This window comes from Heliconius melpomene, chromosome 6, assembly GCF_056956725.1.
Source record: "Heliconius melpomene rosina isolate 202511_hmr_F chromosome 6, ASM5695672v1, whole genome shotgun sequence".
Classification (NCBI taxonomy): domain Eukaryota; kingdom Metazoa; phylum Arthropoda; class Insecta; order Lepidoptera; family Nymphalidae; genus Heliconius; species Heliconius melpomene.
In genome coordinates, this window is record NC_140394.1 from 4,115,999 (window position 1) to 4,131,361 (window position 15,363).

Below are 15,363 nucleotides of genomic sequence, written 5' to 3' on the forward strand. Positions count from 1 at the left end.
AAAAATATCATTTTACAAAAGATACCTGCTAAATTATTGTACCAAATTGAAAATATCACATAATATATGTTTTATAAAAGTTTAACTATTAAACATGCTATTTATTACCAGTTATTTAAAAAAATATCATTAAGTTAAGGGGCTAAAATTAAAAGGCACTAATTCTCAAATTAACCGCCGCGTCGTTCTTTACGAGCGGGGTACCTATGAGGAGATTGATGAGGACAGGGTTATTTGCAAAATGATCATTAATTTTGTGGCACCTCAACACTTTTGTGTATTCTTTTATTATTAAAATCTTTGAGTACCATAAAAAAGATATGTAAAAAATACAATTTGTAACAAAAATATGAATTCAATATATTTTTTTAAATTTTGCATATTATATATTAAGCAATTTATAAAATAATTAAATCCTTAAAGTAACTGAATGAATATTTTTTAATTGTTTATCACGAATCTGAAAAATAAATACCAGATCTTTGCCTAAACGCACCTATGCGGACCTCACAACGGACCTAACAAATCTTAATAATAACAGGAGTGGAGTTTCCATTCACAAACTACTTATCTAAAATATTTATAAATTGTAAAAGCGACATAGTACCGCCTACATACATCCCACGTCCTATTCGTCGCCTTAAATGGCTCAATCTACACTAAAATAGTATCGCTAAAATAGTAATGCAAGTAATATAATATTACGATCAAATTTAAGCTTACGGTAAAGCAAAATATAAAACCTAATCCAAAAAAGTACGAGATACATAATAAGTACTCGAATAAAATATCAAGTTACATCAAATATCTGGACGGTGGGTACCTGCTGGTTAAATATTACCAAGCAACCCTCATCAAAATGGACGTCGAACTAAAAACGTTTACGGTGCTGTGAACGGAATAACGAAAATAATTTATATTTATTTTATACGTATGTTTTCTGGGAAGATTCACTATAAATTATATATATATTGGTATCTATGAAGATTATGTTTACAGGCTACAATATTATCCTTGCTGGTATACCAAAATATTTTTAGTCAAATTACACCATAAATCTTTACGTAAAGCTTCAAATCTTGTGCTAAAGCTGACATCTCTTTTCGGATGCGTGAAACCGTAAAAAAAATAATATGTAACATAAAATTTATTTCACTATGGTTTTCAGACAACGAGCCGGAAGATATTACAGAACCATAAATTTACAAACATTCCGCTGAGTTTCACATTAAAATTTAAATAATCATTCAAAGTTTAATAATATTTTTTATAAGTACAAAAAAAAAGAAATATATGTAATTGTCATTATATTATATACTGATGTAATGTACTGAGTCCATTGTTAAAGATACCTAATAAAATTATAATTGCAAGATAATAATTTCCATAGCTCGTTCCATATAATATACTAGTTTAATATTATTTCATTGACTCTATTTATTAATTATATACTTTATGAAACGACACCCGGAATGAAATTCTTCATACAATAATTTGGACTTGGATTTATTAAGATTAGTACCTACTTAGAATAGTTCCGCATCAACAATTATCAAGAAAAGCTTACGCGTGATTCCCTTAATAGACTTAGTTTGAAACTTAATCTAAATAATTTTAAACAATTATGCTTCTTAACTTATTGTAAAAAATAAAATTCTTTACCTATATTTGTAGTATAATTTAGACTAAAATTTAATTTCTTTATATAGACAAAAATATTGGAATCTTTGTATTTATTTTATTCTTATAAACAAAAGTAAATTACAAATACCCTTTGTAGAACTACGGCGATATTGGACAGCTTATTGAAGGTATTAGAACGAATGCAACAAACCATGTTCACAATATTTATTTAAATAGAATTGACAAAACATAACATTACATTACAAAAACCAATGAATACTAAATGGAGAATTGTTGATTTGCTCTCCTTAAAACATGAACAGTAACAATCTTTAATAATTACATCATTGTAATAATCTTTCAAATCTTCTACAACTTCACTTACAAATTCATCTCTGTTAACGATTTTAAAATAGCTTTTACTCAGTTTTTTTGATAAATCTATAGCATCCGTCGTATCGTCAGAATCGTCATATTTTATAGAATATATTTTGGAGTCCTTTTTATAATTCTTTTCATGATACTTCCCACTTACTGCATTTATTTCATAATCATTTTCATCATTAGGCAATTCATCATCCCCTTCCAAATATAAATCGTAATTATACGGCTTTTTAGTTTCAATATGTTCTTCATAAGTATTGTAAGCATAATCATTAGTTACTCCCACAAAATATGGAGAATACACGTAATAAGGATAGTATGTTATAGAAATAGGCTTTATTTCGGAAGTTCTTGTGCAATCTGCCCTAGTTGTATGAGAACATATTTTTACAGTATTGATTTCTAATTTTTCAGATTTATGGCGACTACAAGATGTTGGGATGCATGATTTTGTATGACTGGCATGCGTAGATTTAGGCCGATTATGTGTAGTGGTAAAAATAACTGGCGAAAAGTCACCTTCATCCATAGCTTCCCTTTGTATATCAGCCAAATTTCTTTTCTCGTGTTCGATTCCTTTTTTTCTTGACTTAACTTTTTTTTTACCAAATGGGAAACTAGTAGATTTGACCTGTTTTTTGCCGGCTTGCTTAACCAGAGGTTTTTCAAGAAGCCATTTTTGCTTAATTTCAAGCGTTGGAGTTTGTGCACTATTTTTAAATGTTAGATAAACTGTAGAACTTGAATCTTTTTCGTAAATATGTTGTTTTATAGATAGCATTTCATTCGACAACATTTTATCGAAAAAGTTTGATTTTAAATTATTTGAGACATTCATTTGCTTCAATTGAAAATTTGATTTTACAGCTGTATTATTTATTTGTTGGATTTCGGAATCTGAAACAAAAACCAGTGTGAAAAATAAATAGAGACCAATTTATATATATTTATCGTGCGTTATCAAATAAATTACATTACTTGAAATTTTGCTATCGGTAAAGGTCTCTTTTTCATGATTAGTGATAAAACTCTCTGCGTCAATAACAAATATATTAGCAATAATTAGAGTATAATGTATAAATAACATAACCAATACTTAATATCATCCATTTTTACGTCTCCTTACGTATATTTGGCACATGTTAATTTTGCTTGTCATTTCTATAAACAGTAATCAAGGAACCCACGATCCCAGATTTGTTTATTGTCAGTTATTGTGTATATCTTTAATTTTATCAAATTTACTATGCCAAAGTTAAAAGTTTACTTTTTTCTAATATATGTTCAAAATCTTTACGCCTATAGAAATAATTATTGTGAAATTTGTCCTGACCATACTCTTTGCAAATATGAGGTAAAGTGAAATTTGCATAAAATACATTTGTTGTTAACCTTAAAAATAATTAGTAGGTACTTCACGTTTACTATATTTAAGATTCCAGGTCCAAATCCCAAATGTATAGGATATGATAGTAATTCTTTACTAACCCCAGACCAAATGAACACCATTGTTACCCAAATTAACAAAAGAAGAAATTTCATTGCAATGGGGCAGTCTAAATATTTTCATGCAGCTGCTAACATGAAGAAAATCGTAAGAGCTTTTTGCTTATAATAATTTTATATTATACTTATTATATAGTAACGGCCATCATAACTGAGAGGTGTCTGACAAAAAGCGACTGTGATACAAAACTCACTTTTACATCTATACTTGCAACCTAATTTGTACTAAATACTTTTTGCGCTCTCTAAATAGAGTTCAGCTTCACTCTGTATCCCGCACACAGCTGGGTAGACAGAGGGAACCAAGTGTTAAAACAATCCGTTCCCCACTGTAATTACATACTACGTAATATTTTAAAAATTATTTAAATACATAAGTATTTTTGTAAGCTTCAGTTACTAGAGCGAGGAAATGAAAATATTAAAAATTTCAGTCCCCCGAAAAGGAATCGAACCTACAACAATCGCGTTTACAGTCGCACTTTTACGCCCTGCCCATGACGACCTCAAATATAATGATTATTCTTATATTCTACTTTAATATGTGTTTTTTTTTTCCGCTCAACGGCCGCAAGCCGAGGTTCGAGTCCCGCAGGGGGCGCCCTTACAGTCGTCGACTTCCTCACAGGCAGCCACTTAGTGCTTGCATTTCTTCAGGGACAGAGTACCCTCTTCCCTACCCAACCGGTGTCGCTGTAAAAGCCAATAGGGCTAACAGCATTATCCACATGTTCGAAATAAAAAAAAAATGTGTTTTTTTGTTTTACTAGACCTGGTCAAATGAGTTGGCTGTGTTTGCTCAAAGGTGGGTGGACCAATGCGACCAATCCTTAAAGCCCGATAGAGAAGATGAATGTCGTGACCTAGGTAAATTTATTTTTCTCTGTCTAAAATTAAGTGACAAAATATAGCTCTCGCAACAAAAGTTATCTTCTAAAAAAAATATGTTATGTTTAGAAATTTTACTTCGAGATAATTTTTTATTCCTATATTCCTTTGCGCTGAATTTAGTTTTTATTGACTAAACGACTTTAATAAGTATGAGACCCAGTACTTACGTTCGTATATTTCACTTAAAAATACTACGAATTTGACACTATTCTATTTAAAATAGAAGAAAGATTTATTTAAAAAATAAGCCCGAGTTATTAACGTAAACCCTAAACAATTAGTAGAGAACACGAGTAGTCGAGCTGGACACGTTCTACCTGCACCACAGTTGAATCAACACCAAGAAATATTTTATTTAACTTTAATATTTAATAATATATTTAATTATTTATATTATAAAAATGTTAAAGATGAAATTGAAATAAAAGAAAAAAGCTACTTCCAAATAGAAATTAGGTAGAGCAATATCTTATAATTATATTTTAATATTTTTTTATGCATATTTTTCAACACTCGAAAGAAAAAACAAGAGTTGGACAAAGTATCGCTACTATAAGAGGCCCATCTCCCGGCATCAATGTGAAAAGTTTTGTTGAAATGTGGTTTATGCGTTCCATCGAGTACGTGGGAAGCGTAACATATTACAATCAGTAAGTAAAAAGTTCTATATTTACATCAGGTTCAAAAACATTTTTATTAATTACAATATTATGTAATTTATTTTAAAATACATGTTTGAACTTGACGCTTTATTCCATGTAGGTAAAGCAGGGACAGAGAGCCTAGCGTCAAAACACTGCGTTATCCACTTCACTGCTGATTTAGAGACATTGCGTGTTAAGTATCAAAATTCTGTCAGACTGTGAAAACTATCAGACTGTGAAAACTTAATTATTTGCTTATATTTATTCACATCTCATATTATAGATCTCAAGATTTCAAAGCAAATTCTTTCACTCAACTTATTTGGGCTAACACAGATAAAGTTGGATGTGGCAGAGCTAAATTCTACGTAAGAATTTATACTTCATTATACATCTATCTATATATATAAAATCGAAAGGTCACTCACTCATCACGAAATCTCAGAAACTACAAGTGCTAGGAATCTCAAATTTTGCATAGGAGTTACTTATAGGACGTAGGTGCTCGCTAAGACGGGAATTTGCAATATTCGACTTCTAAGGGGTTGTTTTTGGGGTCGAAAGTTTGTATGAAACTTCGTTACTACAAATGCTAGGAGTCACAAATTTTGCATAGACGTCACTAGGACGTAGTCATGGAGACAGAAATTAATAATAACATTGTTCACGCGGGTGCAACCGCGAGCGGGCCGCTAGTATATATATAAAATCGAAAGGTCACTCACTCATCACGAAATCTCAGAAACTACAAGTGCTAGGAATCTGAAATTTTGCATAGGAGTTATTTATAGGACGTAGGTGCTCGCTAAGACGGGAATTTGCAATATTTGCCTTCTAAGGGGTTGTTTTTGGGGTTGAAAGTGAAAGAAACATCTATTCACTGGGTAGATCAATTATAAACCTTCACTTTTTAAATCGCTTTATTATGAACACTTTCTACTTAGGACTGACACTTAAACACTCAGCACTTAAACTATCACTTAATAACGTTTGCTTAGAGCTTGCTGGCAGTATTACAACGTCGGGAAGACTGTCCTCATTTCTGTTTTTGGGGTGTTTTTATAGGTTACAATTTCCCTCCAAAACTAAGCTTACCGGATGTATCTCATATTCATAATTCACAATAAAGATAGTTTCAGTGCTGCCATCATTTATAACATAACATAGTAACTTCCTATAGTTATAACAATATAATGTACAATCACTATCAAAATATATTTAATTGAAGTCAAATCATTTTGACAATATTTATTTTAAAATTATATATTAATAAAAGTACTTCATTTATATTTTTATCTTCAGTCATAATAATATCATAACAACTTCTCTTTATTTAAATACACAAATTACACATTTCGTTTCATTCTAATTAATCATTTTCACATTTTTACTATAAACTCAATGAATTCTACCGCTAACATTATTATATATTAATAAAAGTACTTCATTTATATTTTTATTTTCAGTCATAATAACATCATAACAACTTCTCTTTATTTAAATACACAACTTACACATTTCGTTTCATTCTAATTAATCATATTCACATTTTTACTATAAACTCATAATGAATTCTACCGCTTTCTACCGCTAACATTATTATATATTAATAAAAGTACTTCATTTATATTTTTATCTTCAGTCATAATAATATCATAACAACTTCTCTTTATTTAAATACACAACTTACACATTTCGTTTCATTCTAATTAATCATATTCACATTTTTACTATAAACTCATAATGAATACTACCGCTAACATTCGGCCAATCCTGACGTAAACGCGCCCTCGCGTTTAGTAGCGATTAAACAAAACTAATAATTAATACATAATACATAATTTAAACATAAAATAATATAAACACTAGAGTTTTTAAGTTTTATAGTCAAATCACTTACTATTTTTATTACTATTTTTAACCGCCATACGTACCTACTAACACTGACTCTTTACTAACACTGACTCTTCACTAACACTGACTCTTCACTAACACTGACTCTTCACTAACACTGACTCTTCACTAACACTGACTCTACTAACACTGACTACTAACACTGACTCTTCACTAACACCGACTCTTCACCGACTTGAAGCCTTGTGCAAGGCTTTCACTTTTCCCTGGTTTTGATGAATGTACGCCGATTGCATGCTTTGCAATCAACGCACTAATATCGATTGCAGATCACTGCAACCGACCCACTCGGCCGGCACCGACCATCGAATGTAACCCTGAAAAAGACTCATTATTCACTTATATCGAGTGCAACTTTGCACACGACTCTCTTATTCACTTATATCGAATGCAACTCTGCAAACGACTCACTTATCGAATGCAACCCTGCAAACGACTCACTATTCACTTATATCGAGTGCAACTCTGCACACGACTCTCTTATTCACTTATATCGAATGCAACTCTGCAAACGACTCACTATTCACTTATATCGGATGCAACTCTGCAAACGACTCACTATTCACTTATATCGAGTGCAACTCTGCACACGACTCTCTTATTCACTTATATCGAATGCAACTCTGCAAACGACTCACTATTCACTTATATCGAGTGCAACTTCTGCAAACGACTCGCTTTTTACTCACTATTCAATACAATTGACTGTACAAAATTCACTTGACACATTACATTCATATTACACTACATAAATATAACATTAACACCATAATACATTATTATTTTCTCTATTTTTATAAATCGCTAAAAGCATATTTCATACGAGTACAATTAATCAAATGCATGTTTATACATTTCAACATCACTGTATAGAACCTAATGTAATATTATATTATATTTACTTTCAATAAATCATTAAAAATATGTAACTTTGATCACTAAAAACAATATCTGATGAACATTTCCATATCATAAGTACAACATCAAGTATAATATTTTAAATGAATTAGAAAAACATTATTATTTTCTCTATTTTTATAAATCACTAAAAGTATATCTCATACGAGTACAATTAATCAAATACATGTTTATACATTTCAACATCACTGTATAGAACCTAATGTAATATTATATTATATTTACTTTCAATAAATCATTAAAAATATGTAAATTTGATCACTAAAAACAATATCTGATGAACATTTCGATATCCTAAGTCCAACATCAAGTATAATATTTTAAATGAATTAGAAAAACATTATTATTTTCTCTATTTTTATAAATCACTAAAAGTATATTTCATACGAGTACAATTAATCAAATACATGTTTATACATTTCAACATCACTATATAGAACCTAATGTAATATTATATTATATTTACTTTCAATAAATCATTAAAAATATGTAAATTTGATCACTAAAAACAATATCTGATGAACATTTCGATATCCTAAGTACAACATCAAGTATAATATTTTAAATGAATTAGAAAAACATTATTATTTTCTCTATTTTTATAAATCACTAAAAGTATATTTCATACGAGTACATTTCAACATCACTGTATAGAACCTAATGTAATATTATATTATATTTATTTTCAATATAATCATTAAAAATATGTAAATTTGACAACTAATAAAATATCTGATGAACATTTCGATATCATAAATACAATATCAAGTATGAATTAGAAAAAAGCACCATTTTATACACCTATGAATTTTATTATTATCCGAATCACTAAATATTACATCGTTATTAAAAACTAACCAAGGGTGGAATTTATCCACTTATATATTATCCCTTTGTAAGAAGAACTCCCTTCTTTTAATGGCGATCACCCTATGTACCCTAGTCGCACGAAAGAAAGGTCTACACTACATTTAGGCACAACCTTCCTACTTTGACCTGGTTCTGATCGAAGAACTTCTTCCACACGAACTAAATCTCTGGGTTCATTTTTGTTTATAATTCTATATAATTTACCATTCTTTTCTAAATCATTTTTATAACCTTTTGTAATATCTTTCGTTTTTAAATCTTTACCTTGTATTTCAGAATCTTGACTATGTAACGACTTTAACCACGTGTTTTCGTCTAATAACAATCTATACTAATATAATAAAGCGAAGAGTTTGTTTGTTTGTTTGAACGCTAAGATCTCTGGATCTACTGGTCCGATTTACTTTGTTTTTGTATGAAAGCTGCGAAAACATTCTTCAAAGTGCTATAGGCTACATTACATTACACATATATACTAATATATTAAAATATTTTATAATTTGACATGTAAGTTATTCCTCCATGTTAATAACCGTCGCGACGCGACTTTTGCTAAGCAACGGTTTGCAACGCTTGTTTGTTTTTAAGGAAACGTCACCCAAAATGATCTTGCTTAACTCATATATGGCGAGTGCTGACTCAACCTTATGAGATGCATACAAACAATGTTTAACAAAAATATTGTTCTACATAATGTTTTTTTTTTTTTTTTTTTTTAAAAAAACTCCGCGATGTTACATGTTTATCTCTGAAGGTTGAGCAAAAATAACTATTTTGATTAATTTACTTTAAAATTGGATTTTTGTTAATGTATAGTTTTTTATATTTTGATATTCATCCTTATGAAAATAAATATAATAGTCACTTTTTGCATTTTATCTAAATCGAGATTATAGTTTACTGTATAACATTCTAATAAATAATTAAGGAGATGTCACTGATTAAAAATTACCTTCTGGCGGTACATTAGGTATGACCGACGCAAACGGGCAGACGATGTTGACGGTTTTATAAATTTTCATACATTTTCGAACTATTGTTAACTTGTATGTAATTATTCGCTGTTTATAATTAATCTAATCTACATTTTGGTTCTCTTATTTTATCTGATATTGCTCACAAAAATTATCCTATTTAATATAGAAAAATGTTTAGTTATTTCATAGAATCGATATATATGTACGCACGCACGGAATTTAGGTACTTTATCCAATACTAAGAATATCCTTTAGTTATTTCTACTTCTAACCAATAATTTCAAGATTTTTTATTCTAATAATAAATTCAAAATATTCTTTATTCAAATTTACTATCACAAGCACTTTTGAATCTTCGACTGAACATATAGACACAAAGCTACCACCGGTTCGGAAGGCAGTTCTGCTAAGCAGAGCCGGCAAGAATCTCAATAGTTGCTCTTTTCAAAGTCAATGATATAGTTTACTGTTACATTAGCTGACATCTATCCTGCCTGACATTTAATAGACATTAATTCCATATACGCTTATCCTCTAAATATTCTTGTACAGTGTAATAAGCTTTACTTATTAGACCTTTTTTTTTTTACAATTACTTAAAATTTGGGTAGTGGCAAACTTAGAATACACTGAGGAATTTTATTATATACACGTATACTCAGACCCAGAAAAGATTTATTAATTTTTTGGAGGCGAAAACTTGGCGTAACAAGCTTATCTTTATTTCTCGTTCCCGTCACTATTTTTACTATGACAGTGTTTATTTTGTAGGACAAAGAGAATATTATAATATAATATAATATACAAATATGTCTCCATTTATTCTCTTGATTATTTATATTTTCTCACTATGTCTATCGTTAACTGAAAATAATTTCATAAATATATTTACTAAATATTCCTATAGTTCAAGCAGGCGAAACCGCGTCCGAGTCCGCTAGGAATATATCTCTAATTTAACTACACTTCTCTTCTGAAATAGAACTTCGTGATAAAGCATCAACATGCATCATCCGCTCGGCTATTACGGTGTTCAACAATAAGACGACATTCTTGCATTATAATATACCACCGGGCACTTGTAGGTAATAAGTCCCATAACGCTACGAATTGCAAAGTAATCAGTGATTACTTTTACCTAACACTAACAACTACAGTAACCAATAACAACAACGTCTACAGGTATAGTGCTTCGCGGTTCAATAATTCGATATTTTACCGTATGAAGTTTAAATTTGTCACTGTCCACAATTTATATTAGGGACTTCAACGAATATAAAATTTTTATTTGTTTTGTAAATCATTATATACATTTTTACAGAAAGTATGTCCAATTAAGGTAGGTACTTTTAAATAGAAAACACCAACTACTAACAAATTTACGTCCGCACTTATTTACTTGCAATCTTGCAACAAAATTACCTAACGGCGCTTCGAGCGTGAAAGTTGAGGACCAATCACATCGTCAATGTCACGTATGGAGAACACACGAAGGAGATTGTACAGTAAAAAAAAGACTATATCACACATTAAGAGAATGCATGTCAAGAAGTAGTCTAGTTAAAGTACTACCTTCACCTATAAAATTAAAACATTTAGTTCTAAGTCAACGTAGGTTGTTGTATTGACACCATTAACGTGAACGTTTTTATTTATCATAAGTATCATTATTAATACTACTATTGGAATCATATACTAAATTTCGTTTATAGCAATCTTGTTTCATGGCCTAATTTAAAATAATAGTTACTTGTTTGAATTAGTCGATTACATTTGATACTGATATAGCATTTGATAATGAAAATGTTATTACAATTAAAACACCTTAATCCTTGAAAATTTCCCCATATTACTACAATTTGAAGCTCTGTTACTTGTATTGTTATCAATATTTTTCAACCGGTTATACTGTATAAAGTCATTGAGATAAAGTACTTAAATAATTTAAAACTTGTTCAGGTTCTTCAAATGTGCAAGTTCCCGCTCCCATTCTTATAAATTTATCATGGCATGTTTTAACATCCTACCGCCTTAATATCCTTAATTACACTTTTTTTTTTTTTTATTAAAATCATTTTATTATAATAATAATTCTAAAGATTGACCAATTTTACACCTAATTTTTAGCATATCCGTTAAAAGATTGCCTTAATGATATTTAGGATTAAAACACTACATAAAGCAGGAAAATTATTGTGAGGGTAAATATCTCGCACATGATTATTACTAGTAGGTAACGGTACAACTTCGCTTATGTTTCCCCATTTTAAGTATAAGCAAATCCTATAGTTTTTACAAATGTAGTATTATAGTGATTCAAACCAGCATATAAATTTAAATATAACAAATACCCTAATAAGAAACAATTACTTAATAAAAGTAACCACAAAAGTAAAAATAATAAGAAGAACAATAGTCACTTGTGAACAACAAAATTCAATAGAAAAAAAAATAATAATATTATACAATATATAACACTTCTAACCTTCAGTCTTTAATGGGCGTTATTTAGTCCTGCGTCCCGCTTCTGAAGTGAAAGAAACATCTATTCACTGGGTAGATCAATTATAAACCTTCACTTTTTAAATCGCTTTATTATGAACACTTTCTACTTAGGACTGACACTTAAACACTCAGCACTTAAACTATCACTTAATAACGTTTGCTTAGAGCTTGCTGGCAGTATTACAACGTCGGGAAGACTGTCCTCATTTCTGTTTTTGGGGTGTTTTTATAGGTTACAATTTCCCTCCAAAACTAAGCTTACCGGATGTATCTCATATTCATAATTCACAATAAAGATAGTTTCAGTGCTGCCATCATTTATAACATAACATAGTAACTTCCTATAGTTATAACAATATAATGTACAATCACTATCAAAATATATTTAATTGAAGTCAAATCATTTTGACAATATTTATTTTAAAATTATATATTAATAAAAGTACTTCATTTATATTTTTATCTTCAGTCATAATAATATCATAACAACTTCTCTTTATTTAAATACACAAATTACACATTTCGTTTCATTCTAATTAATCATTTTCACATTTTTACTATAAACTCAATGAATTCTACCGCTAACATTATTATATATTAATAAAAGTACTTCATTTATATTTTTATTTTCAGTCATAATAACATCATAACAACTTCTCTTTATTTAAATACACAACTTACACATTTCGTTTCATTCTAATTAATCATATTCACATTTTTACTATAAACTCATAATGAATTCTACCGCTTTCTACCGCTAACATTATTATATATTAATAAAAGTACTTCATTTATATTTTTATCTTCAGTCATAATAATATCATAACAACTTCTCTTTATTTAAATACACAACTTACACATTTCGTTTCATTCTAATTAATCATATTCACATTTTTACTATAAACTCATAATGAATACTACCGCTAACAAAAGTTTGTAAGAAACTTCGTTACTACAAATGCTAGGAGTCTCAAATTTTGCATAGACGTCACCAGGACGTAGTCATGGAGACGGAAATTAATAATAACATAGTTCACGCGGGTGACACCGCGAGCGGGCCGCTAGTATTTTATAATTTCTTAAAATAATATAACTAAATTTATAGTACGAAAATTACAGATAAGAAATTCTAACACCATATTTGTGGACAGACTCGTATGTAATTTCGCGCCGCGCGGAAATTTACATAGAAAACCTATTTATACTATTGGATATCCCGCTACTCAGTGCAACGACGATATGAGCCCTGATGAAATATTTCCTGGACTTTGCACCTACAAAACTGAAAGTGGTGGACCAGGTGAACCTATCATCATTGACTTTTAATTACTACATTATGTATTTCGATCTAATACATTATTAAATTTAATATGAACGTCGATATGTATATATAATTATAACGGCCATAACGTTGTATCCGTTTTCACATTATTTTCAACAAAGATATAATATTTTAACAATGATCTCTACACTTTAATTAATTAACAAAATGGAACGCCTATATCTGGTATATTTACTTTTAGATAGATTGTCCTCTGAGAAAACAGTGGCGACTAGTTTACTTAGGATTCGCAACATATTTAATGATTCAGCGAAGCAAGAAATTGATCCTGTTTATAGTAATATAAAACAAGCAACAACATCAAAAGGTCCTAATCATCCCTATAAGAATCACCGTGTATTAAATAATCCTTATGGTGAGTAATGGTGTTGCTATATAATTATTAATTATCTTACCGTACTAAACAGAGTTGGTCTTTGCAGTATCATAGTTAATTATGTTAATTATATAAAATCAGCTTCACGCTGTATCCCGCACACAGCAGGGCAGGCAGAGGGAACCTAGTTCCCACTTTCCTCGGTTCCTCACTTTCTGCCGAATTCTGAAGGCATTGCGTGTTGAGTGGCAGAACTCAACGCCGCGCTTTGCCTCGACACCAGAGCGAAGAAATGGAAATATAAACGTAAATAAATATTTCTCGTCCTCGAGAGGGGTTCGAACCCACAACCGTCGCGTTACAGTCACACCCTTGGGCTGCTGCGCCACGACGGCCTCTTATATAATAATATAAAATATAGAATTATAAATAAACTTAGAGTTTTATTTTTAGATGCTGTCAAACGTAGCTACCCTTTGGATTATGATACGCTATGGATAAATCAAAGAAATAAATCGAGACATTTGAATGATAATTCCCATCAACAAGACAGAGGTCATTCGAAGGTATATCACGACCATCATCACACAGATGAATATGACTCACTACATCCGAAAACAACATTTGACTCACGAAGATATGACTTCGCAACACCTCTCTATAAGCAACAAGACGGTAACACCCGATGTACACGTAGAACAATTTTACCAGCAAAAAATGATATGTCTACTTGCGAATGTAAAAAAAAATTACATAAGTGTACCCGAAATCAAAAAACAAATTACCAGTTATTTACGAAATATTGTGCCTCGTACTATGAAACTACAACGCTTTCAAATTTAAACGATGCATGCTCGTGTACAATATTTGAAACAAGATGTCAAAATTCTAATCGACGTACGGAGAACAGGAACTGTGATTGTGACTCCAAATATCCAGGTCATAATTGTGATATGCTGAAATCTTTGAAAAGAAATGATGATGACTCCTTAGAAAGTAACAGTGAGTTTCATCAATATGATTTGCCTTTAAAAGACGTAAAAAAGGAGAAAAATTTTGATTCAATTAATCAAAGACGTCTAAAGAAACGAAAGGACGGGATTTATGATTATAGGCAGGTAATTAATTATGCCATATTTTATTGAAATTTTTAATATGTTTTATTAATGACGAAAATTTTAAATTCCAGTGACGTAGCCGGAAGTAACAATGAAAGAAGTTATAAACCTCTTTGGCAAAAAGATGATTCCAATAATAAACACAAACAATTATCTTTAAGATCTCTTTTATATACTACTTTACCAAATAAAAAACTACCTCGATCAAAAAGGACAAGAAGTACTTTAAAAACCATTGTTACAACTGAGCCCATAACCATAAAAAATATGGAACGACAAGAAAAAGTTAATCGTATGACCGAAAAATATTTATCATTCGACGAATTAATGCATTTAAGAAAATTTAACTTGACTG

The 15,363-nt window shown here is 30.1% G+C and overlaps 2 protein-coding genes across 2 annotated transcripts; one reads left to right on the forward strand and one right to left on the reverse strand.

Annotated features, from left to right (window-relative positions):
- Positions 1–1,833: 1,833 nt before the first annotated feature.
- On the reverse strand, positions 1,834–2,904 carry LOC146538136 (uncharacterized). The gene has a single exon (XM_085186570.1). It carries the CDS (start codon positions 2,843–2,845, stop codon positions 1,853–1,855), a length of 993 nt encoding a protein of 330 aa, XP_085042696.1. The 5' UTR covers positions 2,846–2,904; the 3' UTR covers positions 1,834–1,852.
- On the forward strand, positions 2,742–15,217 carry LOC146538137 (uncharacterized). Its single transcript, XM_085186572.1, has 9 exons — positions 2,742–3,361; positions 3,443–3,601; positions 4,284–4,380; positions 4,925–5,054; positions 5,332–5,416; positions 13,352–13,532; positions 13,756–13,929; positions 14,344–15,008; positions 15,080–15,217. Exons 1-9 carry the CDS (start codon positions 3,254–3,256, stop codon positions 15,080–15,082), a joined length of 1,602 nt encoding a protein of 533 aa, XP_085042698.1. The 5' UTR covers positions 2,742–3,253; the 3' UTR covers positions 15,083–15,217.
- The last annotated feature ends 146 nt before the right edge of the window (positions 15,218–15,363 follow it).

Excerpts from the sequence above, each read along its gene's own strand:
- LOC146538136 (XM_085186570.1), bottom strand. The coding sequence starts at position 2,845 with ATGAATGTCTCAAATAATTTAAAATCAAACTTTTTCGATAAAATGTTG.
- LOC146538137 (XM_085186572.1), top strand. The coding sequence starts at position 3,254 with ATGCCAAAGTTAAAAGTTTACTTTTTTCTAATATATGTTCAAAATCTT. Across the intron at positions 4,381-4,924 it reads AGATGAATGTCGTGACCTAG|AAAAAACAAGAGTTGGACAA; the intron begins GTAAATTTATTT and ends AACACTCGAAAG. Across the intron at positions 13,930-14,343 it reads TGTATTAAATAATCCTTATG|ATGCTGTCAAACGTAGCTAC; the intron begins GTGAGTAATGGT and ends TTTTATTTTTAG.